General features: G+C 37.4%; 1 protein-coding gene across 2 annotated transcripts in view; it reads right to left on the reverse strand.

The window, feature by feature from the left end:
• VWA8 (von Willebrand factor A domain containing 8) overlaps positions 1–27,815 on the reverse strand; it is a 381,025-nt gene that overhangs the window by 76,903 nt on the left and 276,307 nt on the right. Inside the window, exons 36-37 of one of the 2 annotated variants that reach the window (XM_005585735.5) lie at positions 27,118–27,199; positions 22,889–23,090 (exon numbers count right to left, since the gene is read on the reverse strand). In XM_005585735.5, the coding sequence (XP_005585792.3) occupies positions 22,889–23,090; positions 27,118–27,199 (284 nt within the window). The remainder of the gene's footprint in view (positions 1–22,888; positions 23,091–27,117; positions 27,200–27,815) is intronic. The other variant, XR_012426882.1, reaches the window with a different exon arrangement.

Below are 27,815 nucleotides of genomic sequence, written 5' to 3' on the forward strand. Positions count from 1 at the left end.
ATAATATCTGGTAATGGTGAAACAGAATTCACTTCTAGTAACAAGACCTAAGCCACAGAATTTCAGAGTTGGAAGAAAATATGCTGGATACTCTAGGCCCACATTCAGCCTCACTCTGAGAGGGGCAGCGTTCCACCACCAGGGGTAGCTTGCACAAGTTAGGTACAAATTTAAGTGATCACTGCAACATGTGTTATGTCTTTACAAAACTGGTTGGGATGGGAAATAATCTAATTCCTTGGACTGTTCGTTCTCATTTATGTGAGTTATGAACATAGTATTAGCCCCTCCCCTTCAAAGAAGGGTCATTATACATACTTAACAAGTTTTCTAAAATTTTAAAGTTAATTCGGTAGTTCTTTATATATTTTAAAATTAGTTCACCATATAATCTTTAATCCATAATCTATAATAGATAATAGGAGAAATCTACAATCTTTCTCCTATTATTGTACTGATTTATTATCATAAATAATAATATTGTATACTTATACACTACTTTACAGTTCACAAAGTGCTCAAACATGTTATCTCATTCGGGTTTTACAACAATCTTGTGAGGTAGCTGCTATAGTTAGCTCCGTTTTACAGATGGGGAAATGGAGCTTCGGAGAGGTTAAATGATAGCCTAAGATCACTGGATAGAACTTGGAATCAGACTTGGTTTTGGCTACCCGGTTCACAGGTGTTTATTCTATAGCCACAAACTAACAAGTGTAGAAACATGAACCAGGGTGGGATTGATCCCTAGTTGATTCTTTGCCAACCTAGGCAATAGTCAGCTAGTGAACAGGGAGCTCATTTACAGATACAAAAGACTCAGCCTGGAAAACACCAAAGCATTTTCCAGCTTTATCATCCCTCTGAGGGACCTCGTAGAAGCTTTAAATAGCCAAATTAATTATACATCCATTTATGGATTTACTGATTCATCAAGAATTTATTGAACTCTGAACAGGTGTCAGGCTCCTAGGTGGGTACTGGGGGTGTCAGCCTAAGTGGGACATACATTCTGCTCTGGGGGAACTTGCCCTTTTGACACATGTCAAAGTCAGAGATCACAGCATGATCTAGGCATAGGGATGCCCAGGAGGGAGGGATGTGTTTTGCAGAGGGTAGACAGGCTGCAGCCAAGAAGGGCTTAGGGAGACATTGGCACACAGCCTTAAAGGAAGAGACACAGAAGTGGGTATGGGCATTCCAGGCAGAGGCCAACGTGAGTGAAGGCGTGGGGTCTGATAATGCATATGTAAGGGGTGTGTGGACACTGCTTTAGCTTCATTCTTCTCATTCTTACAACCAGAGGATTTTGCTTTGTCACTCATAAAATGCGTAATAAATATAAACAGAAACCAAAACAACAAGGTACTGGTACAAAAACAGATACATAGACCAATGGAACAGGTGAGAGAAGCCAGAAACAAAGCCACACACCTACAGCCATCTGATCTTTGACAAAGCTAACAAAAAAAAAAGCAATGGGGAAAGGACTGAGGATTGCTTTGACTATTCAGGCTCTCTTTTGATTCCATACAAATTGTAAAATAGCTTTTTCTGATTCTGTGAAAAGCGACATTGGTAGTTTGATAGGAATAGCATTGTATCTGTAAATGGCTTTGGGCAGTATCTCCTTTATTTTCCCCCTTTCCCTCCCTCTGATTTCAGGAGATTCCATTAAAAAAAATTATCTTAGAGTGAGTATATAACAGTGTAGAAAGCAGAGGTAGACTGCCCATCTTTTTGGCTTTTGTATTCCAAACCAGGAGTTGGCAAACTCTTTCTATAAAAAGCCACACAGTAAATATTTTAGGCTTTACAGGTCATATGGTCTTTGTTGCAACTACTAAACTGTGCCCTTGCAGTGCAAAAGCAGACACAGATAATACATAAATGAATGAGTGTAGCTGTGTTTCAATAAAACTTTATGGACACCAAAATTTGAATTTCATAAAATTTTCATATGCCATGAAATATAATTCTTTTTATCAACAACTGATTTTTTTTCCAATTGTTAAAGTTTTATTATTTTTTTTAAAATCTTAGTCTGTGGGCCTTACAAAAAAAGGTGGTGCAATTTGCCAGTCCCTGTTTTAATTGCTTAGGGCACCTAAGGGACTCTTCTAGAGCATGTAAGCAAATTTAGCAACACAGGAAAGCCTGGAAGAGAATGGGGCTTCATGTCTCAACCCTGCTCCCACCCTGGTGAGAGAGAAGAGGTATCAGTGGGTCCTGCCATCCCACAAATGTGTGTACTGTCATTACTCCCAGTGTAAAACATTCTGAATTTGCTGCTAAAATTTCAAACTAATGAGATTTTACTTAAAACTCGAGATTATGGTCTTCTCTTGAAAATGCGAGGATAAGGTCAAATTGGGGCCATATTCTCACACGGCAACAGCTACGTAGTGACTGCCTTCCTATGTGGGACACAACTTCCTGTTCACCTGAGACCCTCCGGGCCTGTGTCCCCATCCACATTGCCTATCTGGCACCTATAAGCATTTAGTCTAAATCCTACTAAGCAGAGACATCTGTTTTCTTCTCTAAGGGTACAACTTCCATTAAAACTAATCCTTTGGTCCTAGGGAAGCCACATGGGGACAAGGAATACAAACATAGGCTTCTGAGTTGGATAAACCTAGGCTGAAATCTCAGCTTTGTTCTTTGTTAGCAGAGTGAGCCTGGGCAAATTACTTACTCCCAACCTCAGAATGGGAGCAATAATAGATACACCTGCAATGGTGATTGTAATGATCATGCCAGAGAATGTATCAGAAGCAGCTAGCACATACTCAGAAGTTAATTAAAAGAAGAACCACTAGGATGGAGAAGTTCTTTGATGTGTATCTTTTTCTTTCAGACCCCGTATTCATTGTTGCCTTTTGTGGAAGGACCTGAAGGATGAGCTTACAATCTACCTTATTTTATAAAAAAAGAAATTAAGGCCCAGAGAGGTGAAGTGACTACTTAAAGCCAACTAGTGATGGAACCAGGAAGAGGATTTGGATTTCTTAATTTTTAGTCAGAGGAAATTTCTCTGTGCTACAATACCTCACTAAAATTTCTGAATTCTTTCATAAAAGCCTTTCATTTGATAGCCAAAAGGTCTTCTAATAGAAAGGACACTGACTTAAGATTTCTGGCTAGTGACTACGTTTTTAAATTACAACTTCCAAATATAGGAAAATGACAAGAATTTGTCATTAGTTGTTGAAGTTCTAGTATTTATTTGAAATACTCCTGTTCTAAGCTCACCGACACCCTCCTGTGGTCAGTGGAAATAATAATTCCAGTCAAACAAACAAGAAAAATCTGGAGTTAATGGTTAATGGTTAAATATAACAAGATAGATAGATATCAAATAACATAATACAAATTTACTCTAATTACGTTATTTTAGGCCCTGGCCATTGCACAGAGCAAAGATTACTTGTCTATCTCTGACAAAATCTTTAATGAGATTGATAGATTATAAAGGATGTTTCCTTAGGGCTTGTTCACAATAAAACTGCCTGTTATAAATTAATGTAAAAAAATCAGTAGCATTTCTATATACCAATAACATCCAAGTTGAAGGCCAAATCGAGAACACAATCCCATTCACAATAGCCACAAACAGAATAAAATACCTAAGAATACAGCTAACCAGCGAGATAAAAGATTTCTACAAATTACAGAATTATAAAATACTGCTGAAAGAAATCAGAGATAACACAGACAAATAGAAAAACATTCCATGCTCATGGATAGGAAGAATCAGTATTGTTAAAATGGCCACACTGCCCAAAGCAATTTATAGATTCAACACTATTCCTATCAAACTACCATTGGCATTCTTCACAGAATTAGAAAAAACTAATTTACAATTCATATGGAACCAAAAAAGAGCCTGAATAGCCAAGTAAAAAAGAAGTAAAAAGAACAAAGCTGGAGGAATCAAATTATCCTACTTCAAACTATACTACAAGGCTACAGTAACCAAAACAGCACCACACTGGTACAAAAACAGACACATAGACCAATGGAACAGAATAGAGAACCCAGAAACAAAGTTGCCCACTTGTAGCCAAATGATTCTTGACAAAGTCAACAAAAACAAGCAATGGAGAACTATTCAATAAGTGGTGCTGGGATAAGTAGCTAGCCACATGCAGAAGAAGATTGAAACTGGACCTCTTCCTTTCACTAGACACAGAAATAAACTCAAAATGGATTAATGACTTAAATCCAAGACCTAAAACTATAAAAACCAAGAAGAAAACTAGGAAATACCATTCTGGACATCAGCCTTGACAAAGAATTTATGACTAGGTCCCCAAAAGCAACTGCAACAAAAACAAAAATTGACTCATAAAAACAAACACACACACAAAGGGAGAAGAGAATGCACTCTGTTATCTTAGAATGCCAACCAATAAATGTCGAAGGAATACTGGAATCAGAAAAATCACCACTTTGCAACTATAGTGATAATAACTGATTCAAGCAAGAATCATGAACAGATGATAAAACTAATGGATGAAAGTTTGATGAAACAAGATTTACATAGTCTTCAAATATATGCCCACAAAACATGTTATGAAGGAAAAAAATAGTGATGTCACAGTGGAGACATCACCCTAACCAAAAGTTCAACAATCACCAGCAATGGTACAAATTGACATCACGTATCACCTAGTAGAGCAGTCCCCAACCTTTCTGGCACCAGGAACTGGTTTTGTGGAACAATTTTTCCAGGGACAGGGTAGGGGGAATGGTTTCAGGATGAAACTGTTTCATGTCAGATCATCAGGCTAAATTAGATTCTCATAAGGAGTGCACAACCTACACTGGGGACTCCTGATCTAACAGGACACATCGAGAACATAGCACTATTGTGATGTTTTGCCAATGATGCATAAGCTGGATCTAAAAATAGAAAATATCAGATGAACCCAAACTGAGGGATGTTCTACAAAATCACTGGCCTATAGTCTTCAAAAATGTCAAGGTCATGAAAGTCAAGGAAAGATGAGGAACTGTTCAGATTGAAAGACACCAAAGAGACATGCAAAGTAAATGTAACATATGATCTGCAATTGCTTCCTTTTTCTATAAAGGATGTTACTGAGATATCTGAAATTTGAATAAGGTCTGTGGATTACACATTAATGCTATATCAGTGTTAACTTCCTGATTTTGAGGTCTGTGTTGTGGTTATGTTAGGAGAATGCTCTTGTGAGGAAAAACTGAATTTTTTTTTTTTTTCTTGAGACATAGTCTTGCTCTGTGGCCCAAGCTGGAGTGCAGTGGCATGATCTTGGCTCACTGCAACCTCTGCCCCCTGGGTTCAAGCAATTCTCCTGCCTCAGCCTCCCTAGTAGCTGGGATTACAGGCGTGTGCTACCATGCTCAGCTAATGTTTGTATTTTTAGGAGAGACGGGTTTTGTCATGTTGGTCAGGCTGGTCTCAAACTCCTGACCTCAGTTGATCTGCCCACCTTGGCCTCCCAAAGTGCTGGAATTACAGGCGTGAGCCACCACGCTCGGCCAGTATTTACAGGTAATGGGGCATCATGTCGACAACTCACATTTAAGTGGTTCATGAAAAATAATGCAGATATATAATATATATCCACACATACAGAGAGACAGAGAGAGAGAGAAAGTAAAAGGTTTAAAAAATGTAATTATATTTTATGAAAAAAATGGTTACATTATCTATATCTGGGGACAGAAATTATAGAGTTTGGATTTAAGACTCTGGTGATGGAAAGAGTTTTTTTTCTATTATTTTTATCAGCAAGTGCCCTTGGTGAACATATGCTCCTTTTAAACTCCCCAAAGATGAGAAGATATAGTGATATCTTCTTCAGAGGTTGAAGAATCAAGACCTATCCTGTAAAGGAAATGCTACTGCAATTTTAGAAAAGTCATACTTACATAAATAAGTATTGAAAATACATTTGTATAGTCTATCTATCTATCTAAATATTTCTTGAGCTGGGCTTAGGTGAGAAGGAGAGCTATATTCAGAATCTTAAAGTATGTTCCTGTTTTATCTTGAGAGCAGTCAGAGGCCTTCCGTACCATCAAACCAGAGGCACAAAAGAGATGTACATCTGATTTTTAAACTTTGAAATAATTATAGGCTACAAAAGAAGGAATATTGTTATTTTAAGACTAAGGGAATCATAATTACAATAATGGCGACTATTTACTGCTGTGAAATAGTCCTTACAGATTGTTGAGAGTAACCCGAAGCAGACTGGAACACATGAACTGGTTTCTGGTATTGTGTCAGATTTTTCTCTTTCTGAGTAATGATGTATACGTAAATATGAAGGCAGAGCCGTTGAGGGAATGATGACTCACAATCAAATGCAGCACTTTCCTCTTTGGCTTGTGCAAAACCTATTTAGGTTTCAGATTTTCCTACGAGGGCTCTACAGATGTTCTTTATGGAAAGGATTATTCAGTCCTGAGCAGCAACGTGAAATGTAGGCCCTTCAACAGCCTTGTATTCCCCTCTTAAAACAAACATCCCAAAGAAAAAATAATAATAAAAATTATCCAATATGAGTGAGCTCTTTTTCTTGGGGGGCAAGGGGATTCCCACTGTAATGCTACCAGAACACTGTCAATGAAGACTTGATGAATTTCATTCAGAACCCCAGCAACTGGAAAGTCTCATACGAATTAGGCTGGACTAGAGTATTTATTTCTGCTCTCTGTATAACTGAAAACCAAGTATATATTTCTGAGCTATTCATCCAAGGAATTAAACGGAAGATAAAATTAATGGATACTATATCACCATTGGCCAAATACATTACCATATATTTGGTAAGGATCATGCTTCATGAATGCTGTGTTGAGTGCAAAACAATAAATCTGACAATTCAAGTAAATCTGAAGTCCTGGACTCCAAGGAGTCCTAACTTAGAGGAAAGATCATCAGCTCTCACTTGGAAGGAGCTGGCTCTTGCTGTCAAAACCACGAAAAAATAACAATAAAAAATAAGCCACATGGTCATGTTTGTTGTTCATCCAGCATTTCTTCTGGGGTGCTCCCCCTCCCATCCTTATTTCCTAACTTCATGTTTCAGGTGGGACTAATTCAGTCCCTTCTCATTCTGAACTCTAGGGGTGGAGACATGGCCCAGGTCTGACCAGAGTATCCCTTACCTTTGGCCACAGTGATGGGTTCAGGGCACGTGACCTCACCAGCCTATTTAAGCACTCCTGAGGACTTCTGCTGAAATTACAGGGAGACACATGCCCCTTTGGCTGAGATTGCCAGCTGGGAGAACCATGTGTATTACCCAGTGCCACCAGGACCACCTTTGCCACCTGATGGAGAATGACTGTGTGAGAATGAAGCCACCCCAGAGAAAAGCAGAGCCGAGAGGAGAGAGGCTGGGTCCTGTGACGTGTTGAGGGTCAGGCCCTGAGACTTCAAGGTTTTGTGAGCCAATAAATTTCCTTTTGTAGTTTAAGTTCGTGTGAGCTGAATTTTTGTCATATTCTATGTTCCTAATAAGCATCATTTTACATACTTTTCGATTCCATAATAAATCTGGAATCACATGAAATAGTAAGTCCTCTCTTCAAAGGTACAGGGAAAAGTTATTCTTTTAAGTGGCAGCTTACCCCTAGCATTCCAGATTTATTTTCTGAGGTCATAAATGACATGCAGCCTGGCAATATCATGAGTCAGGATTAGAATGAGCATAAAGGTCTTGTCCTAAGAGGTCTACTGGAGTAAAGAAAACCAGGAACACAGACACTGGCAACTTGCTAACGTATCTTTTAAAGGTCAAAACAGATTTGGGGTCTATTGGGTTAAACAAAGTTAAAGAAGTTTCTTTACAGAGAGGCTTCTCAAAGCCAGATATTTACCAATTGTAATTTCATCTCTAAGAGGCTATTAAGTTATGCAGTGTTTCCTAACAGCTTGAGCATGGAATTGCATGAAAAATGGGTTCAGAGAGCAAACTTTCAGAAACATTTAGCTGGGCACAGTCACTCGAACCTGTAGTTCCATCTACTTGGAAGGCTGAGGTGAGAGGATTGCTTGAGCTTAGGAGTTTGAGGCCAGCCTAGGCAAAATGGTGAGACTCCAGTCTGAAAAAAAGGAAACACTGGACTATGTATGTTTCTATTTGTCCTGAGCATTTTCCTTGATTGCTCCATTTTCCTTGGCATCTGCCATTTTTATGGTTTCATCTAAAACCTTCATGCTCAGGATCATTATATAAATCTCTCTCTCACTAGCTTGAAGCTCTAGTCCCTTGTTTCAATTTCTTAACACATCACGATTACCTCGAACAGCATATTCACAATGCCTGAACCTTATCTTCTCTCCAACTTCCCTGGTTCCTTCAGTGATCTGCCTTTTTGCCAGACATCCAAACTTGAAATATCCATAATGTCTGCCTCCATGTCCCATAGTCAGCCAGTCTCCATCAACTCACACCTGGTCATTACCTCAGCCTCACAGTTGCCCAGCTTCACTCGGGCTTCCTTCCCAGACCACATCACTCCCAAGTCCACCCTTCTACACACAGCTTTCAGTATTATATTTTTCTTATTCAATGAGTGTCAGCAGCTCCCAGTCATAGGGAATGTAAAAACCTCTCTGGGCCTCCACACAGTCCGGCCTCTCCTATTCATGTGACTCCTTACTGTACTACTGCTCAAAAGACTGTTTGCTATAGTCAGGCTTCTCCTATGATATGCTAAAGGATGGGTATGCTTCAGACAGACAAAGGGTTGCCTGGAAGGTGAGCTTCCCTTCAACTGCTTTAAAAAACCTCCAGTGTCATCAAGATATTAGTGTGTGGAAATTAAACCACACTCTGTCTTCTCAAATCTGCTAGGCTGTGTGTTTCCTGTGGCTCCAGACTCAGCTTTTACTCTCATCTCTGCTCTGGTGTCCACGCCACTAGCTCCTTGGGATAGTTGGTGTTGAAGTTGGATTTGCCCTGTGGGCTTTGTGCTTGCATTAAATTGGCTGTGATATTTGTTCACTGCTTCTCTGGGGTCTGTACCTACGTCATCCTTGAGTCTGTGGTGGGCTAAGTCTATGATATAACTCCTCCTCTTATGAAGGAAACACAGCACACTCATTCTTACATTTATGCCTGCAGTCATGATTTCTAAAATGCCTGAAATGCCCTTCCCTCGCCTTTTTAACTATTAAAAAAAAATCAATTTTAAAAGCCCAGACCAAGCTCCACCTCCTTTCCCTATGAATTTTATCTGCATAGACACGTCTCCTTTGAACTACTACAGCACAGGGCCCAAGTTTCCCAATTTAACATTGGGCTATATATTGTTTTGTGCCCCTTGCTATTGTTCCATGACTATCAGTCTCATCTCCCAGTTATACAGTGTAAGCTCCCTACGGGTAACAACCATGTTTCATCTTTCAGTATCCCCCTCATCAGGCCTACATTGCTGGGTATAGAGTAAGTGCTCCACTAGAAATGGCTGGCTAAATGATTCTCAAGGGACTCAACTATCTATTATTTGTCCATAACTTTTGTAATTTAATAGATGACAAACTGCCCATGCCACAAAGAAATTCTATAGCTTGGATCACCACCATCTCCCTAGGAAATTATGGTTCCCTGACCTTGCTGTAACCAGCCCTAGAATAAACATGGTTATTGGCCAGGGGTGGTGGTTCACACCTGTAATCCTGGAGATTTTAGAGGCCAAGGCAGGAAGATCACTTGGGGCCAGGAGTTTGAGACCAGCCTGGACAACATAGTGAGACCTCATCTTTATCAAAGAAAAAAAAATTGGCCGGGTGTGGTGGCATGGCCATGTAGTCCCAGCTACTCAGAAGGCTGAGGGGACAGGATCACTCGAGCCCAGGAGAGTTGTAGGTTTTAGTGAGCTATGATCATGCCACTGAACTCCAGCCTGAGTGGCAGAGTGAGATCCTGTCTCTAAAAATGAATAAATAATTAAAAATGAAAACTGTTATTATATGAAAACAAACTAGAATATTGGAAGAGAGGACCAAAAGAATTTTTAAGAAATTGGAATTCTAATGATATAGCCATTAGATTTAGATATGACATCACAGGAAAACTTATGCACCAAAAAAAGTATTTATGATGGCAAATGTATAATTATGTTTGGATCTATAAATGTTGATTGTTGCTTGGGGCTGCTAGAAGGCTGTTCATTAGGGTGGGTTTCTCACTGAGATTGTGCTTAACAGTTTTCACTTTATTCATAGGCGGATAATTATTGAGAAGTCAATTTTTTAAAAAATGTCACATATAAAAGTCACAGTTATTTCAAGGGAACACAAACATGGCTGAAATAAGACTGATACTTGACTAGTGAAAGTGAAATCATGAAACAATGCAGATTGGAAAAGAAAAGCGACTTCTAAGTGAATGAGATGCTAGCTTCCTCTGGGACAGACCAGCCAGTCTAATTTGCTGCTTTTATGTCCCAGCCAGGCTTCTGCTCCGCCCCACGGCTTGAGGGTTTCACACATCCACTCTAGAAATGGTGCACTTTTCTCTCTGGGAGTCAATGCTTTTAGCAGTTTTTGAATGGAAGCAGAGGGCATTGGTGGCTCAGTTCTTGGGCTATAGATTGTGGAGGAAATATATGGGCTATGCTCTGCCTGGAAAGTAAGCAGTAATATTACATGGGAGAAGGCCTATTCTCATACCTATATCTTCCTACCAGTAAATCCTGCAGAGCTTCAAATGAAACTTGTTCCAGAAAATCATTTTGACCCTTGTTAGGTCTGTGTCTCCTTAAGTATTTGTATGAAAGTTTAATTAAAATTTAATTATGTCAATGTATGAACAAGAGGGAAAACTTTTATATTATTTTTAAAATCCATATTCTTTAAACTGAGGGTAGAGGTCACTGGACAGGAGCAAGGTTTGAAACAATTTCTGAGAAAGCTTATCAGTAACAACACCACCTATCATGACCTTGAATCAACGGGACTCAGAAATGCAGTTCTTTCCCTACGTCTCCAGCCAGAGGCTATGGGTAAGTTATGATACATTTAAAAGCAGATTGCTTCAGTACAAAGAAAGTTATTTAACCTCCCTGTGCATTGGTGTCTTAACAGCTCTGTGCTTTGGTTTCCTCATCTGTAAATTGAGGTAATAACAGTACCTATTGTATAGTGTTTTTATAATAATTAAATGAGTTAAAGGCCTGCCATTTGTCTCTGTGCGCTGAGAACAGCATTGGTATATGATCAGCACATGTAAGTATTGGCTATTATTATTACTATTAATACCATTTTAGGGATTATTCTTCCTTCTTTTAAAATTCCTATTAGAATAGTATTAGTGAAAACAGTATTCACAACTGGTGTGACTCCCAGGGTGTCAGTCTTTCTTGTTTATCTACTCCCAGGGCCTGTGCTCCTAGGTCTATTCAAATAGAGTATCTTACTGATACCTCTATCCAGCCGTTACAGAATTCTGATCTCAATATCAATATAGAAATACCTAAGTAGACAACAACAACAACAAAATTTTTTATCAGAATTCAAAAATATGTTCAATTTGGTGACTTCTGGAAACACTTTCATAAGAGAATACATCAGAAACTGTGAAGTGTCCTACAGAGATAAGGGACAACCTACTGAACCAAGGCAGTTCAGAAAACTGACGACTAGTTTTGGTTAAGCAAGTATATGAAATGACCACAGATTTAACATATGCTATTTGTCAAAAAGGAACAATGAGGTTTCTCTACTTTTCTCCATGCCACCTTGATGTCTGTTTTCATGTTCTTTTGCTTTATCATAAATACTTTAAAAAATGATACTGATATAGGAAAAAGTGTGGGCTCTAACCTTCCCATAATCACACTACTACATTTTCACTGGTGAATGGAAATGATGATCACTCTTTTTTTTTTCTTTCTTTTTTTTTTTTTTTCTGAGACAGTCTCACTGTCACTCAGGCTGGAGTTCAGTGGCATGATCTCAGCTCACTGCAACCTCTGCTGCCCAGGTTCAAGGGAATCTTGTGCCTCAGCCTCCTGACTAGCTGGCATTACAGGTGCATGCCACCATGCCTGGCTAGTTTTTGTATTAGTAGAGACAGGGTTTCTCTATGTTGCCCAGGATGGTCTTGAACTGTTGACCTCAAGTGATCCACCTGCCTCAGCCTCCCAAAGTGCTGGGATTACAGGCATGAGACACTGTGCCTGGCCAGATGATCACCCTTCTTAAATCCCAGAGGCATCGGCTTTCCTTTAAACACTCCACAGTGATTTCACTACATTCTCGAGGAGAAGCCGTATCCCTATGTGGGTCCTGTCTTTCAATGTCTCATTTCTCAAAGAGAGATTGAGGACTCCCAAGAGTCCCATTCGTCCTGAGGAAGGAAAGATTGATGAGCTCATCACCACACAGCCTTAACGTTGTTTAGGGGTGGTGATGGGATACCTAATCAACTCACTTCTGCGCGCTGAATCACCCTGCTGCAACTGAGCTTGTTGTTACTCCTTGACAGCAGGCTCACTCCTCTGGAAAGGAAGTTCAGATCCTGCTGCCTTGCTCACTTGAATAACAGAAATTTTGCAACACTTCAACTTATTTTATTTATTCATCAAAGGAAAGAATGTCAGGGATTAAAGAAATAGCATGAGAATCACTGAGAATTCGGTTTTCTTTTTCTTTTTCTTTTTTTCTTTTTTTTTTTTTTGAGACGGAGTCTCACTCTATTGCCAGGCTGGAGTGCAGTGGTGCGATCCCGGCTCACTGCAACCTCTGCCTCCTGGGTTCAAGCGATTCTCCTGCCTCAGCCTCCCAAGTAGCTGGGACTACAGGCACACACCACCATGTCCAGCTTATTTGTGAATTTTTAGTAGAGACGGGATTTTATCATATTGGCCAGGATGGTCTCGATCTCGACCTCGTGATCTGCCCGCCTCGGCCTCCCAAAGTGCTGGGATTACAGGTATAAGCCACCGTGCCCGGCCGAGAATTCAGTTTTCTGTTATTAATTAAAGAGCATCTAAAAGGATTCTTCTTACTGCTTGCCACAGAGCTGAAAATTATTTGGTTGCTCAGAAACACTGACTTCTGTGGGAACCAACATAATTTGATGGAGTTATGCAGAGACAAATGGCAAGTTTTTAACTCCACTGGCATTTTCAGATTTTGGCAGGGGGAGATATTCTGGACACTCTGGATATGTGACTAGGTAGTGAAAGTTGGTAATGCTGCCTGGGCTGTAGGGCATGGTGGATAAAGAGCACAAATTGTAGAACTACTAACTCTGCCACTTACCAGCTGTGTGATCTTGGGCAAGTTATATAACCTCTCTGGGCCTTACTTTCTCCATCTGCAAATAACATACTTGGAACATTTTCTTACTCCAAAAATGATACCATAGATTGAGACTTTTTTTTTTTTAACACTCTGATCAAATTAGCTTTCTTGACCTTAGAAGTTTTAAAGTATTCATTTCAAATTATTTTTAAGAATTAGCTTCACAGTATGTATGTAATTACAACAATGAATGATGGCATGGCATTGGATACATTATTATTGTATACATGGCATTGTATACTATTATTACTATTGTGTACTATTATTATCCCTGGGTTTGCAACTATTGTGTAATTTTATTTGCATATTGAAAAATCAGCAAGGTTTTAAACATGTGCTTGTTTTGCATATGGATGTCCAATTTTCAAAGCACCATTTGTTGACTATCCTTTCTCCATTAAACTGTTTTGACATCTTTGTTGAAAACTATTGGCAATATGTCTGTGGGTCTAATTTTGGACAGTCTATCCTGTTTCATTGATTTAATTTTTTTGCAAACATCGCACTGTCTTGATTATTGTAGTTTTAGAGTAAATCTTAAAATTAGGTAGTATGAGTTCTCCAAATTTATTCTTTTTTTAAAAAATTATTTTGGTTCATTTAGTTCATTTATTTTCCCATATATATTTTAGAGTTGGCTTATTTATAGCTATAAACAAAATCCTGCAGAGATTGGATTGGAATTGTGTTAAATCTGTAGGCCAATTTGGAGAGAACTGACATCATTATTATGTTGAGTTTTCTAATCCATGAACTCTGTATATCTCTCCATTTATTTAGGTCTTTGATTTCTTTCATTAATGTTTTGCAGTATTCAGTATACATATCCTGCACAAGTCTTATTGATTTATACCTAAATATTTCATTTTTAGAGAAAATTGTTCGTAAACGGTACATGCATTTTAAAATTTTAGTTGTTAGTTATCAACTGTTAGTATATAGAAATGTGATTGATTTTTGGCTTTGATAAACTCATGTATTAGTTCTAAGAGTAGTTTCTTTTGCTTGTTTGTTTTGTCTTTTTTTAAAAAATAGATTCTGTGGGATTTTCTAGGTAGGCAATTATGTTGTTTGCAAATAGGGACAGTTTTATTTCTTCCTTCCCAATCTGGATGTCTTTTATTTATTTTTCTTTTCTTATTGCTTCTTTTCTTATTGATGTTGAATAGGAATGGTGAGCATGGTCATCTTTGCCTTCTTCCCAGTGTTACAGGGAAAGGGTTCAGTCTCTTACCATTAAAATATGGCGCCAGCTGTGGGGATTTTACAGATGCCCTTTATTGGGTTGAGAAAATTTCCTTCTATTCCTAGTTTTCTGAGAGTACCACTTCAATTTCCAAGCGGCCTTGAATCAAAACCAGAAGACGCTGGAGGAAAAGTGAGAAACTCACAGCTAATTACCATTTAGGTAGTTCAAATTCTAGTCTTCTTCCTCAATTCATATGCTATCATTTATTTTTCAGGGACTTTGAATAGTTGCTCAGGCATTCTGTCCAGGTTTTATAGCTGCATTCAGTGGGAGAGACAAAGTGAGTGTTTGTTCCATTGTATTCAGAACTAGAATCCTTGAGTCATTTTAAAGTCAAAGAAAGAAAATTAACCAGCTTATTCAGTTCCATTAAAAAAAAAGTACTGTTTTAAGTTTCAAGGATCCAAAGATGAGTTAAATTTAATCTCTGCTTCTGAGGAATTGTTTCATGCCCACCCTCATTCCTCTTTTCCACCTGGTAAATTCCTACTTGTTATTATTTTGAAGTAATCTTTAATTCTTATCAAAGTAATAAGCATACATGGTTTAATAAGTCAAACAGAACTACAAAATGTGTAACAAAAAATAGCACCCTTGTGACACAGTCTCCCCCTCAAGCAATTAAAGAGGTTAAAGGTAACTACTTCAACTCTGCTTACTACATCTTCTACTATTTACCTCCATATTTCTAAGTAATATTCTTATGTCTCTTTATTTTTCAATTTCAGACATTGTCTATTGACTTCCTATTATGAAAGGTAAGGATTTTACCTCTCCCACCTCAAACACACATCACTCATTTTTTTCTCCCCTCATTCCCCCTAATAAAGTGCTATCAGAAACAAATCAATATTGTTTACTTTATCATGACTATACAGTCCCTGACTTACGATGGTTCAATTTAACAATTTTCCTACTTTACGATGTAGGAAAATTGTTAAATTGAACCATCATTAAATCGGGGACTGCCTGTATAGTAATGACAACGAAGTGCTGAATAGCTCATGTAACTTACTGAATATATCATGTCAGAATCTAGACATAATGTATTCAGTAAGTTACATGAGCTCTTCAGCACTTTATTACCAAACAGCCTTTTGTGTTAGATGATTTTGCCCAACTGGGAAGTACCTTTGCCACTCTTTCCACCCATGTCTTCCTCTTTCTTGGTTTACTCCCTTTTTTTAGTGACAGCACATCATGCAACAGCTTTTTCAGAAGGAATGTACTGTTTTTGAGACTTGCACATTTAATAATGCTTTTAGTCTACTTGATTAATAGCTTGGCTGGATATAAATTCTAGCTAGAAATAATTTTCCCCCTTTGATTTTCTCTTTAGTTTCCAATGCTGCTTTGGAGAAACCCAGTGCCATTAGGATTTCTGCCACTTTTATATGACCTGTTCCCTACTTCTTTCAAAATTAGAAGTTGTCAGCCTTATTTCTTTATCCATGGGGTTCTACAATTTCAAGTGGACATGCTTTGGGGTGTGTGTGTGTGTTCCATTTGTTATACTGTACATCTGGTTCTTTCGTTCAGTGAAATTCTTAAATATAGATGCTACTACCTTCCTTGAGTCTAAGTAAAAAAAGCAGACTTTCACTTTATCTTCTCGTTAGCTGTACGGTTTCCCTCCCGTCCTAACTGGTGCCTTTGTAAGGGTGGAGGAGAGCCAGCTGCCTAGAAGTATAGGATGGAGGAGAAAATCTGGATGTCTCAATGTCCTAGACAGACTTTCAACTAATTTTCCAAATTTTAGTGCCACCCTACACTACAACCTTCAGAACTACACAGTATCTTCAAGTTCTGTTGCTAACAAAAGCTTAAAATAGGAGGAGGAAAAAGCTATGAAAAGCTTAGAAAGACAGGATTCAAATTTGCCCTGTTTGTTGTTCTTGTTGTTTTGGTTTTTTTTTTTTTTTCCTGTTTTCTACTGTTCTCAGGACTCAGGGTAAATGATGTATACTTTGCTGCATGTTTTTTGGTCTTGTTCTAATTTGTCTTTTAAATAAGGCTAAACGCCATAATCCTCTGCTGACAATTGTCTTATCATTGATTTCCTGCTTTTCTTCAAGCTGACAGGTTTAGGCAAAGACCATTTTTACAATTCCTTTTCTGGATCTGACAAAATTTTTTCCAAACAGGATTATAAACAAAGCTTACATTTTAACACGAGTATAGATGATGAATTATGTAACTCGTTGGATCATAAGTTAGTATTAGGTATTTGAGTAATACTCTTTCATTTAAATTTGGCTTTGTCTCCATAAAGCATTGAGGAATTCTGTAGCCCAATATTAACTTAAATTCTAAGTTTCTATTTTTTATTGTTTACTGAGTATTTACTCTGTACCAGGCATTACTGTATTTCATTCTTACAACAACTTTGTTAAGGTTCAATTATTTTTATATTATGATTAGAAAGTGAGGCTTTGAAAGAATAAGTAATTTGCCAGAGATCACCTACAAAGTTGAACCAGGATTTTAATCTAGGTTTGAACGCTACAAATTTCATGCTCTTAAACGGTAAGTCATACTGCTTATGAATAAAATCATAAATATAATAGCAAGAAGCTTTTATTTCTACAGCCATTGTGATTGTATATACACTTACATTTAAGTGTACACCTAAATGAGCTCAGAACTGTAACAGTTCCAGAGTCATTGACTGTCCACCTATTAATTGCATTTGACATTCCAGTTTATAGCCAGTATACTGCAGAATTAATTTTTCTTTATACTTTAAATAAATATTGCTAAAATTACCTCTTGACTGGCTGATCATATTGCTGAACAATACGCACTAGTGATATGGTGACATAATTATCCTACGGCCTGTCTTGAGAGGAGGAGGTTGAAATAGTCCTGCTGATGATTTGAAAAGGAATTTTTTAAGGTTAGACCTTTTCTAAAGAGGGAAAGTAGGATAATATTTCTATTTTAAATATTAGTTTAACATTCTATAATGTAATTTTCATAATTTATAGGAGTATCATTCTTATTGGAGATGCATAAAAAGTTAATGAAACCTCACGGCCTCCCTAGAATCATGAACTTGTTGATTTGCTTGCCTTAGGGAGGTGACTGCTGATTTAATTTTAATTGTATTTAGCAATTACTGATAATGTTGTGATCCAATGGAAGCTTTTCTTTTAGAGGAATGTAAAAGTCAACTTGTAATTTCTCTCTGAAATACCATCTGTATAAGAAAGGAGGCCCATATGCTTGAACCCAGCAGTGTTATCCTACTTCAGGGCAGATTTTTCTTCAATTCTTTACTCAAACCAAATTTCTGGTTCAAGAAGAGTATGGCCAATTTGTGACTGGGGTAACTGCAGGCTTCCACATTTCCTGAGCTAACATGATACTATCTTATCTGTGTTCTCTGTACCTTTCTCCCTTTTTTCTCATTGCTCTCTGTCCCTATCACCATCTCATTGCCTCATTTCTGAAAGCCTTGCTGTTAGGTGACTGCTATAATTCTCCTTGGGGAGTTAGATGATAAAGCCCTAAATAAGCAAGTGGCATGATAGAGCTAACCTATACCAGCCTATGAGAGATAATTGCTAAGTATTTAGGAATTTTTTCAAGCTGACTGCTAACCCTTGATAGCTTGAAATCATGGTGGGGGTGTTTGCACCATGGAAATTGGCAAACTTAACAACCCCCAAGTCTCCATGAGAACTGGTTTACTAGCACACCACCGGGTATTGCACTTCTCAGGGGGATCTGGCATTTTCACTAGGTACTCCTGAAAATCTTAAAGATTCAAAATGAATTTCCATGGCTGGTTCTTCTCTAATAGGCATAAACAATAAAAAAAATCATTACAGGCAATGCCCAAGTGTTACCACATAGGGAAACAGCTGGATCATCTTGCTGAAAGCCAGCTCCACTGACACGTGGCGAGGAGACATGGATGGTGGGAAATTATAAAAGTTCAGAAAAGCATTGCCTTTCTGGGCCATGAAAGATTCCCAAAGACATACGTACATATAACAATCCTACAAAATACGGATTGTTCTGTAACAATGATCCACTGAATCAGACTATTTTTTCAGAGTTATTGATCAAAGTAAAGAATGACGTTTAAGAGTAAACTAGGCTCCTTAAAAAGAACAAAGGATTTCATAATCCCATAGAGGATCTGAAGATAACCTACCCTGTAAATTTACTAACAGACAGCCAGTTAAATAATCCCGTGGTTTCTAAAACTGAAAGTAGAACTTAATATTCTACTGAGATCTTCAAAAATCAAAACTGCTGGACTGGAGATTACAGAAAAGGCCAAGCTTAGTTACCTAAGTATATCAAACTGCATTTATTCATAGTCCTAGAACATTCTCTCTAAAAGGGGGAATCGACTAATGGTGCTTAACATAAATTAATTATCTTTTCCATGTATTTCTTTCTATGCCTCACTCCTTTTTATTTTCAAATGTTGAGTGTGTGCTTACTGTGTAGCAGGCAATGTCTCCACTATAATGATGAAAAAGTTCCAGTCTCACACTGTATTTCAGAAGATTGCATCCATTGTTAAAGAATATAGTTTGAATAGTACTTCCTTAAGTACTATTCAAAGGCAGAGAGATCCTACCAGCAATATATAGAAGATTCACTTTGTGATTTCTTCTAATTAGAAAATAACATTTGAAAGCTATAACCTGTTAAGCCTTTTTGCTCCCACAGAAATAATCATCAAGAGAAGATGATTTGATTTCTGAGGAAAACCGTGGTATAGCTTTAACAGCCTTCTTGGAAGAAATACAAATGTAACTAAGTAAAAGTATGAATAATATACTTTAAATATAGCCAGAAGAATTTTGACTTATAATTAACCCACGTTTCTGAAAATATGAAATCTAAAAGTAATAAATATAGATTCTTAATAATGGGCTCTTAAAACTACATTTATAATAATCCTTTCAGTTTGTTGTTATGGTTATTTATTATAGGAAAAACACATGTTCCTATCAAAGCATGTAAAATTAATGAACACATTTTTTATACGCAGAGCTCAAAAAATACTCTTTTGTAAGCTGTACTCAAATAAAAACACCAATGAATTCATTAAACAAAAACAAAAACTCAAATCAACAACGGCAAAGCTAATAACTCCAGAAGGCTGAAATGTAGCAAAGACAGAGTAGTGATAAACCGTGTAACTATTAATATACTGTTTATCTCAATATGGACAGTTCCTTTGCTACAATGCAGAGGAATCAGGAGGCATGGGGATCTTACGTGGTGGATGGCATGGCAGGTTATTTGCCCTGTTCTCACTGCTGACCTAAAGGCGCCTATCTTGCTCAACAGGAACCATACGAGACAAGAGTGTATAAACCTTTCATGCCAGCAGGCCTGTTAACTTCCATGATGTAAAAAGTAAGCCCATTTGGCCACTAGATGGAGATCAGGTTACTCTGTCAGTGATGGGGAAGCTGCTTGCAGCCAGCAAGTCATAAGTAAGCAGGGTATGGAGAACCTATTCTCTTTTTTCAGTACTTCTATGACAGGCATTTTCCAAGCTCTGAAGTTAGGAGCAGATCTGTGCTGAATAAAGAGTATATAAATGAAGAATAGTTCGAAAGATCAAACAGAAAGGGAACTGTAAAAGACAAATATTTGCTTGTTATTACTGTTGGCCCTGGAATGACTTCCATTTAGGTTTGGTTGTGTAAACTACTTGTAAGTAATGAGATGAGCTGGTCCAAATAAGAGCAATTAAATAAGCTGTCTCATTATTTACCAAGCAGGGAAGAGGAGAGATATGACAAAAAATTAAAACAATGACAGATTATTAAGACAATTAGTCTTGTCTGTTTAAACATAAGAATACAGACTCATGTTTGAGTATGTATATAAGTATGCATTTTTAATATCAACCAGAATGGATCAACGGAACTTAGGGATCAAAGGAGAATGTTAGATAACATCTATTCAAATTTTCCAAATGAAACTACCATTCAACTCTGAATTATATAACTTTATTACTAAATATGTCTTATTTCTGTAATAGCTGAGCTTTATTTTATTTTTTTTAGAGACAGGGTCTTGTTTTGTTGCCCAGGTTGGGGTGCAGTGGCTCGATCTCAGCTCCTGCAACCTCCGCCTCCTGGATTCAAGCAATTCTTGTGCGTCAGCCCCCCAAGTAGCTGGGATTACAGGCATGTGCCACCATGCCTGGCTTATAGCTGAACTTTAAACTGGAGACATAAAGTTACACATGTCCTGGAAAATGTTTAGTTTAGGGAAAGTTCAGATATTGCACTGTGTGATGTAGCTGAATATTTTGATTATTCTTGAGATGTTAGATACTATAATTCTGTTCATTTCTTTTTTCTTTTTTTTTTTTTTTTTGAGACGGAGTTTCGCTCTGTCACCCAGGCTGGAGTGCAGTGGCCGGATCTCAGCTCACTGCAAGCTCCGCCTCCTGGGTTCACGCCATTCTCCTGCCTCAGCCTCCCGAGTAGCTGGGACTACAGGCGCCCGCCACCTCGCCGGGCTAATTTTTTGTATTTTTTAGTAGAGATGGGGTTTCACCGTGTTAGCCAGCATGGTCTCGATCTCCTGACCTCGTGATCCGCCCATCTCGGCCTCCCAAAGTGCTGGGATTACAGGCTTGAGCCACCGCGCCCGGCCCAATTCTGTTCATTTCTAACTTAATAACAATATATACTCATTCAATAAATATTTATTCAGTTACATAAAAACAATTTGTGACAGTTTAAAAGAAAAAATCCATTTGTTATCAAACAGTTTCAATTACCAGCACGTTTTAGTATACAGGAGTGTGAGCATAAACAAACATATTAATTGCTTATTGCACCAATCATTGTGCTACAAGCTAGGAGTACAAAGATGTATATATAGCCAGAGAACTAACTGGAAGAGAAGGCCTACATGATTAAAAAACAAATACAAATTCATTTTTGCAGTAGTCAAGAACAATTATTAAATGATCCGTAAAAGTCCTTTGTAAAGCCCCTTGTGAAAAATAAACTTAACCTTGACCAGATGGAAAACATGACCTTTGAGCTCTACCACGTATAAAATATAGAAATTCAAACACAATAGTATTTACTATTAGACACCAATGACTGTAATGAGAACAGGAGCTTAATTCGAAAAGAGAAGAAACTAATGTTTAGAATAATAAATGAAACAGGCCATAATTAATTGGTTTTCTAAATATTGTTATGAGTAGTAACCAACATTCAGTCTATTGCTGTAATCAGTCCATGGCACTTACTTAATCACATGTTTATTTTAGAGTCATACATTTGTTTTAGCTTAATTAAATTAATACATTTATACTCCTTCAAAAAGATTTGAGTTCTACTTTGGTTTGAGGCTTTCAAAATGTTCCTACAAGCTTTTAAGAATCTAAGAGAATTATTATTATATATCTATTTCTATTTAAATAAAATCACAAAAATAATCACATAAAATAGGAATTGTTAATCAGGTATTAATGAAATAGTCTGTAGAAATTTTCTTATTTTGCTAATCAGCTCTTTGCGGAGCAACCTGACTGGTAGGAACCTATTTTTCCTTTTGTTGGATAAGCAAGTAATGTAAACAGGAGAGGTTTTGTTCTGAAGATTAAAATAAATGAATAGTAAATAAATCCTTTTATTATATGCTTTAGTACATATGGGTCTATAGCCTTCCTCATTCTTCAAATTAGTTCCAGATAGGAACTAGATTGATTAGATGATGACTGAGTCATTTCTGGAGTTGTCAGGTTTCCTTTCACTTTGGTGGCCTGTTCCCATGTTTTTCTCTAGTGCAGGGTTGGGTCTACTTATTGTTGACTAGTAAATTTGCATTACCTGGAAATAAGGAAGTTGGTAAAAAACGTTCTATTGGATGCATATTTTTGCTCACCTTCTCCAGTTTAGAGGTTCTGGTCTTGTAATAACCTGCTGTATTCTAGTTCCTAAATGTTTCTGTTTCCTAGGTAGCATGTAGAGATGCTGACACTGAAGATGGTAAAAGTGAGACCAGATGCAAAGGTGCTGCTGGAAACTGGTTACTGCTTAAGGTTAAAAAAATAAAAGCTGCTGATTGTATTCATATGTTGTGATGTCAGTAACCTGCATGTTTAAGCACTGACAGAAAAAAAGGCACATTTTTACTTTTTCATCATTTAGATGGATAAAGTTCTTTGTCTTTTTATTTTGAATCTAAAAATTCTTTCAGTCTTTAAGCAACTATTTTTGAGTCACTGGCCCAGAAATTTTCATGACTGTGGCATCTGGAACTAAATTTATACTTGAATGTGCACCTCTAAGAGATAAGATGAATTCAAATGGTACCTGCATATTTCTGTCATCTTGTCCAATCATGTTTCTCCATTCCATGAGAGATCGCTGCAGACGTTCAAGTCCAGTTTCCCAAAGCCTGATGTGACCTCCCATATCAACAGTAACAACACCGCTTTTGTCCCACTCCGCTAGCAGTGCATCTGTGTCGGAAATGGTAGACAGCCATGTGGTATACGGCGAGAGAGATTCTGATCTGGAAAAAGGAATCCAAGTGAAGCTAAGAGACCATAAAAATAAAGCAGGAGGGATAACACTGCACATTGTAATGTTCTTTACTGTTGAAAAAGTATGCTCACACTACTCATTCTTTTATACCTGCTCTTACCTATGTCACTGCATAGGAAGGTTATGAGGATATGCTATGAGCAAAAGTTCTTAAACAAACATGCCCAGGGTTTGTAAGCAAACATGAGGCAGGACAATCATGAATATAAAAAAAAACCAGAAAGACTATTTTAAGAAAGATTTTTTATAAGTGATCACGGTATATAACCAATTGGTAGACCAGGAAACAAAGCCGGTTTAAACTGATTAGGTTCTCTAAACTTGCTATAAAGAATTTGCTATGGACTAAATGCTTGTATCCCCCAAATTCGTATGTTGAAGCCCTAACCCCCAATATGATAGTATTAGGAGGTGGGTACTTTGGGAGGTAATTAGGCTTAGATGAAGTCGTGAGAGTAGAAGCCCTATTATAGAATGGGATTAGGGCCCTTACGAGAAGAGACCAGAAAGCTCGCACTTGCGTGTGGTCTCTCTCTGTTTCCTTTCCCCCCGCTCATGTTAGGATACAGCAAGAAGTCAGCCCTCTGTAATACAGCCTTCACTAGGAACTGAATTGGCTGGCCCCTTTATTTTGGCTTTCCCAGCCTCCAGACTGAAAACAAATATTTGTCACTTAAGCTACCCACTCTATAGTATTCTGCTGTAACAGCCTGATCTAAGAACTCTAATAATGAGCATATTAAAAGACAAGATATCAACGGAACCATCTGTAACGAGCAAACATACACAGTAATTTACTAGTTCTTTGCATTTTCCTGTATTTGTGGACGATACTAACTTCCACTGTCAGGAAGAAAGGAACTAGTTCACCAGTTCACACCTCACATGCCCGCAGTACTGGACTCACTCCTTAGAGGCCTAATGTCAGAGCTGAAACCAATGTTTTGTTTATGCATTTCGACTGCATTTGTATGTGATATTTTGCCTTTTCTGACTTAGAAAGTTACATGAATCTATAACAAGGAATGTATAGGTTTATTATATATTTCACACATATTTCCTTTAGTATATATTTCTGACATTTGTATATGTGTGTGTATATATATGTATGTACAGTAATTTCTAGGAATGCAAATTTGTCTATAAGAGTCAACTGCATATCTCCTTTATATGAGTATAGCTCTTATCATACAAAAGTGATAACAGATTATAAATTCCAATTATTAGTGTTGGCTCGCAAAATGCATCTGATATTTTCTATATGAAATAAATAGTCTAAAGAGATGGCCTGATAAGAAAAACATAATAAGCTATCATTGCAGATTTTGGAAAAACACAAAACCATTATATATTAGGTAAATTCTTATAATATTCTGAAAGATAAATCAAGACTAATTTGACCTTTTTTCAATCTGCCTTAGTTGATACTAAACACAGAGTGACAAGGGCGGCCACTCTTGGACACGGAAGACTCAGAAAATGTTTATATGAGGAGAACAACAGTGGGATGGGACCATATGTTTCCGAGCTACTTTACAGGACTCCCAGAAGGGCTCAAAGAAGGTAACATTTGATATAATACATGATACTCATTCAATAAATACTTGCTGCAGGAAAAAACTTAGTAGTTACAGATGATGGAGTAGGGAGCAATTCAAGAATAATGAAATTTATCCATTTGTAACTATGATGTTTGAAATTCTGCCAAGAACACCCAAGCTGTAGGATTCTATTGAGCACTGTACCTACTAGTTGTCACTATTTAACTCTTCACGGCAAAACTTTACATTTACAGGCAATTTCTTTAATGTATTAAAAAAAAGAATTACTGAAGAAACCACACATTTACTACAATTTGCACACTAGGTCTAAACTCTTTTCTTCACTTAAAGAATGTTTTCCTTATAAATAATAACAAAGTTTTAAATGAACACATAGAATTACAGTAGAGTGCAGCCTAAATGTGTAACAGCCACATATGAAAGCTTGGCAGTACTGTTTTACAAATGCAAATAATATAAAACTTTGAAGAAAAATATGTGAGAGCAAAAGTGATGTATTCATTTTGGCCCCGAAGTTACATACAGCTTTATTGTATTTTCTATTATTTGAAATTAGCTATCAAATGAAAAATTCCTGATATCTAGCAGAATGCTAAATCTAAGCAACTAGCAAAAAACCTGAAGTCCAGATGGGTTGTTCCTTTGGATTTTATACATATGCCAAAGAAAGCAGTAGTTAATCTCAAGAGAAACTCAGGACATACTGACAATGAAACAGACTCTAAATCATATGACACTTGAAATGTGGCAAGTCCAAATGGAGATGTGCTTTAAGTGTAAAATACATACTGAATTTCAGAGACTTAGGGAGAAAAAAGGAATGTAAACTATTTCATTAAAAATTTTTATTGACTACATATCAAAATAATATTTTGGACATACTGGGTTAAATAAAAGATATTATTAAAATTAATTTCACCTTAAAACAATATTTTAATGTGTCTACTAAGAAAGAAACAATTACATGTATGGCTTTCATTATATTTCCGTTGGACAGTGCAGCTCTAACTGAATGAATTACTGTGGGCAGCTGGCTCTGGGCTGTGCACACAGCTGCTCTTCCAGATGTTCTTTCCATGGCAGGTATAACATGTGATTCACACAGAAAGTTAAAAGAGAAAACACTGAAATAAAAAACTAGTGAGAGAAAAATGACTATAGATACTGGAAAAAATTATCAATGCTTTGGATATGTTAAAATATGTTATTTGCTTTTGTTACTTGAATTAGTAGTATTTTTAATGAGCATATAATTAAGATGGAATATGTGATTTCCTCAAATGATTAAAAGTCATTTTCCATTAAACCAACACATTAGGATGTTCCAAGAAGTCATATATGTTGGAAGAAGTAAATCTATTTCTTTGAATAATGATTTTGTTTTCATATTTTTTGAATCTGATTAAAGAGTCCTAAGAAATGAAGCTGTGTTCCCGAGTTATTTGTGCTATAATGCCGAGCTATTTTCTTTCAAGGGTTGGAGAAGGGGGAAGAAAGGAAGCCTGGGGACATTTTGGGTAACTGACAGATTCTGGGTCCCTGGTCTTCCTCTGCAGGCCCTCCAGGCTACTCTGCTAGAGCTTCTAGCCAAGGCTTCAACCACTGTGTTGTGAGGGCTTGGTGGCAGCGTGAGGGAGTACATCATACAGTGGGATGTGATTGCAATCTAGGTCAAAATAGAGTAGAAAGATTAGAGGAAGAAGGCTTTGGTGTGGAGGGCAAAGAAAGGAAAAAAGAGGAACCTAGGCTAAGTAGACCAAAGCAGGTGCAAGCTTAGGTTGGAAAAGGGAAATAAGGCATGGATGCACCCAGAAAGGGACGGGCTCCAGGTGACGACACCTGTGTTCTTCAAGGGAGAGATCAAGCTTTATTGTTTCTGTTTTTATATCCTCAGTTTACCTAGTTTAAATGCTTTGCTTCCATTGTGGGACAATAATGAAGGAGGAGAACAGTAATGAGTCCTATTATAAAGCTTTGGATCCTTTGGCTATTGTATAACCTTCCTGACTGCAGATGCATAATAACATATATCAAAACAATATTAAAGAAATCTGTTTAAATTCTTTTGATATTTTGAACACATTTACTTCAGAAAACAAATATATAAAGTTAGTAAGTATAATTTTTGTAATACTAAAAATGCTATTTCAGATACAGAAAAACTTACTAGAACAGATCAAACAAAAGAGAACAAAGACTTGCAGGCTATTTGACTTATACCTATGTAACACTGGAATATTTTTACAAAATGAAAATAAAAATGCCAGGAAAACATGCAGAAGAACAGCAAGACAGAAACCAACTGTAACTGGAAAAAAAAAAGAGCTTGCTATTTAAAGAAGCAAAAAGTACACATTTATTCATAGTACTTAGCAAGAAATTACTCATTTTTTAGTGACATACTAAGCTAAGAACAAAGGTGAATTGGATTACCTGGGAATAGGGATATATCGGAGTTTCTTTGATTGAAGATCAGTGACTTCTATATAACCAGATGTTTGTGGAGGAGTAACATCTACAAACAAGTCATGACATGAGCCAAGGATTAAATTACTGCACGATACCAAAATGCTGCTAAAAGTGGAATCAAGTTATCCGTAGCCAAGGGTAGAACTCTGGGATCTACTTGACAAGGTACTGGGTCAACTCTCATGGCTACACTCTGAGAAATATGCTTCCCCCAGGAAAGCACATTGGGCTGTGATTCTTTACTGTCAGAAAATAACCTAAGTTATTTTCATTGTCTTTGATAGCTTCCCAAGATGAGTCAATGTTTTCGCACTTACAGTTTTTTTGAAAATATTTCATCATCTGAACTGTTTTTCCTTCTTAGGAAGCAACAACCATGCAGTAAAATGTGGTGGAATCCGCACACTCTCTAATTAGACTGACCTGGTAGGAAGTTCTGCTCCTGTCCGAGCTGTGTTATGCTGGTCAAGTTACTGACCTCTCTGAGGCCTGCTTTCTTCATTTATAAAATGGGGATAACAACCCCACTGTGAAATGGGGGTAACAACCTCAGAGGACCACAGCATCTGAGCATCATAAGCATTATCTTAGATGAAATTAGTAAATGCAAAGCACCGACGGGGTTGCCCATCACACAGCATCTGTCATTATTAGGGCCCTGC

Source organism: Macaca fascicularis, chromosome 17 (genome assembly GCF_037993035.2).
Source record: "Macaca fascicularis isolate 582-1 chromosome 17, T2T-MFA8v1.1".
In the NCBI taxonomy this organism is placed as follows: Eukaryota; Metazoa; Chordata; class Mammalia; order Primates; family Cercopithecidae; genus Macaca; species Macaca fascicularis.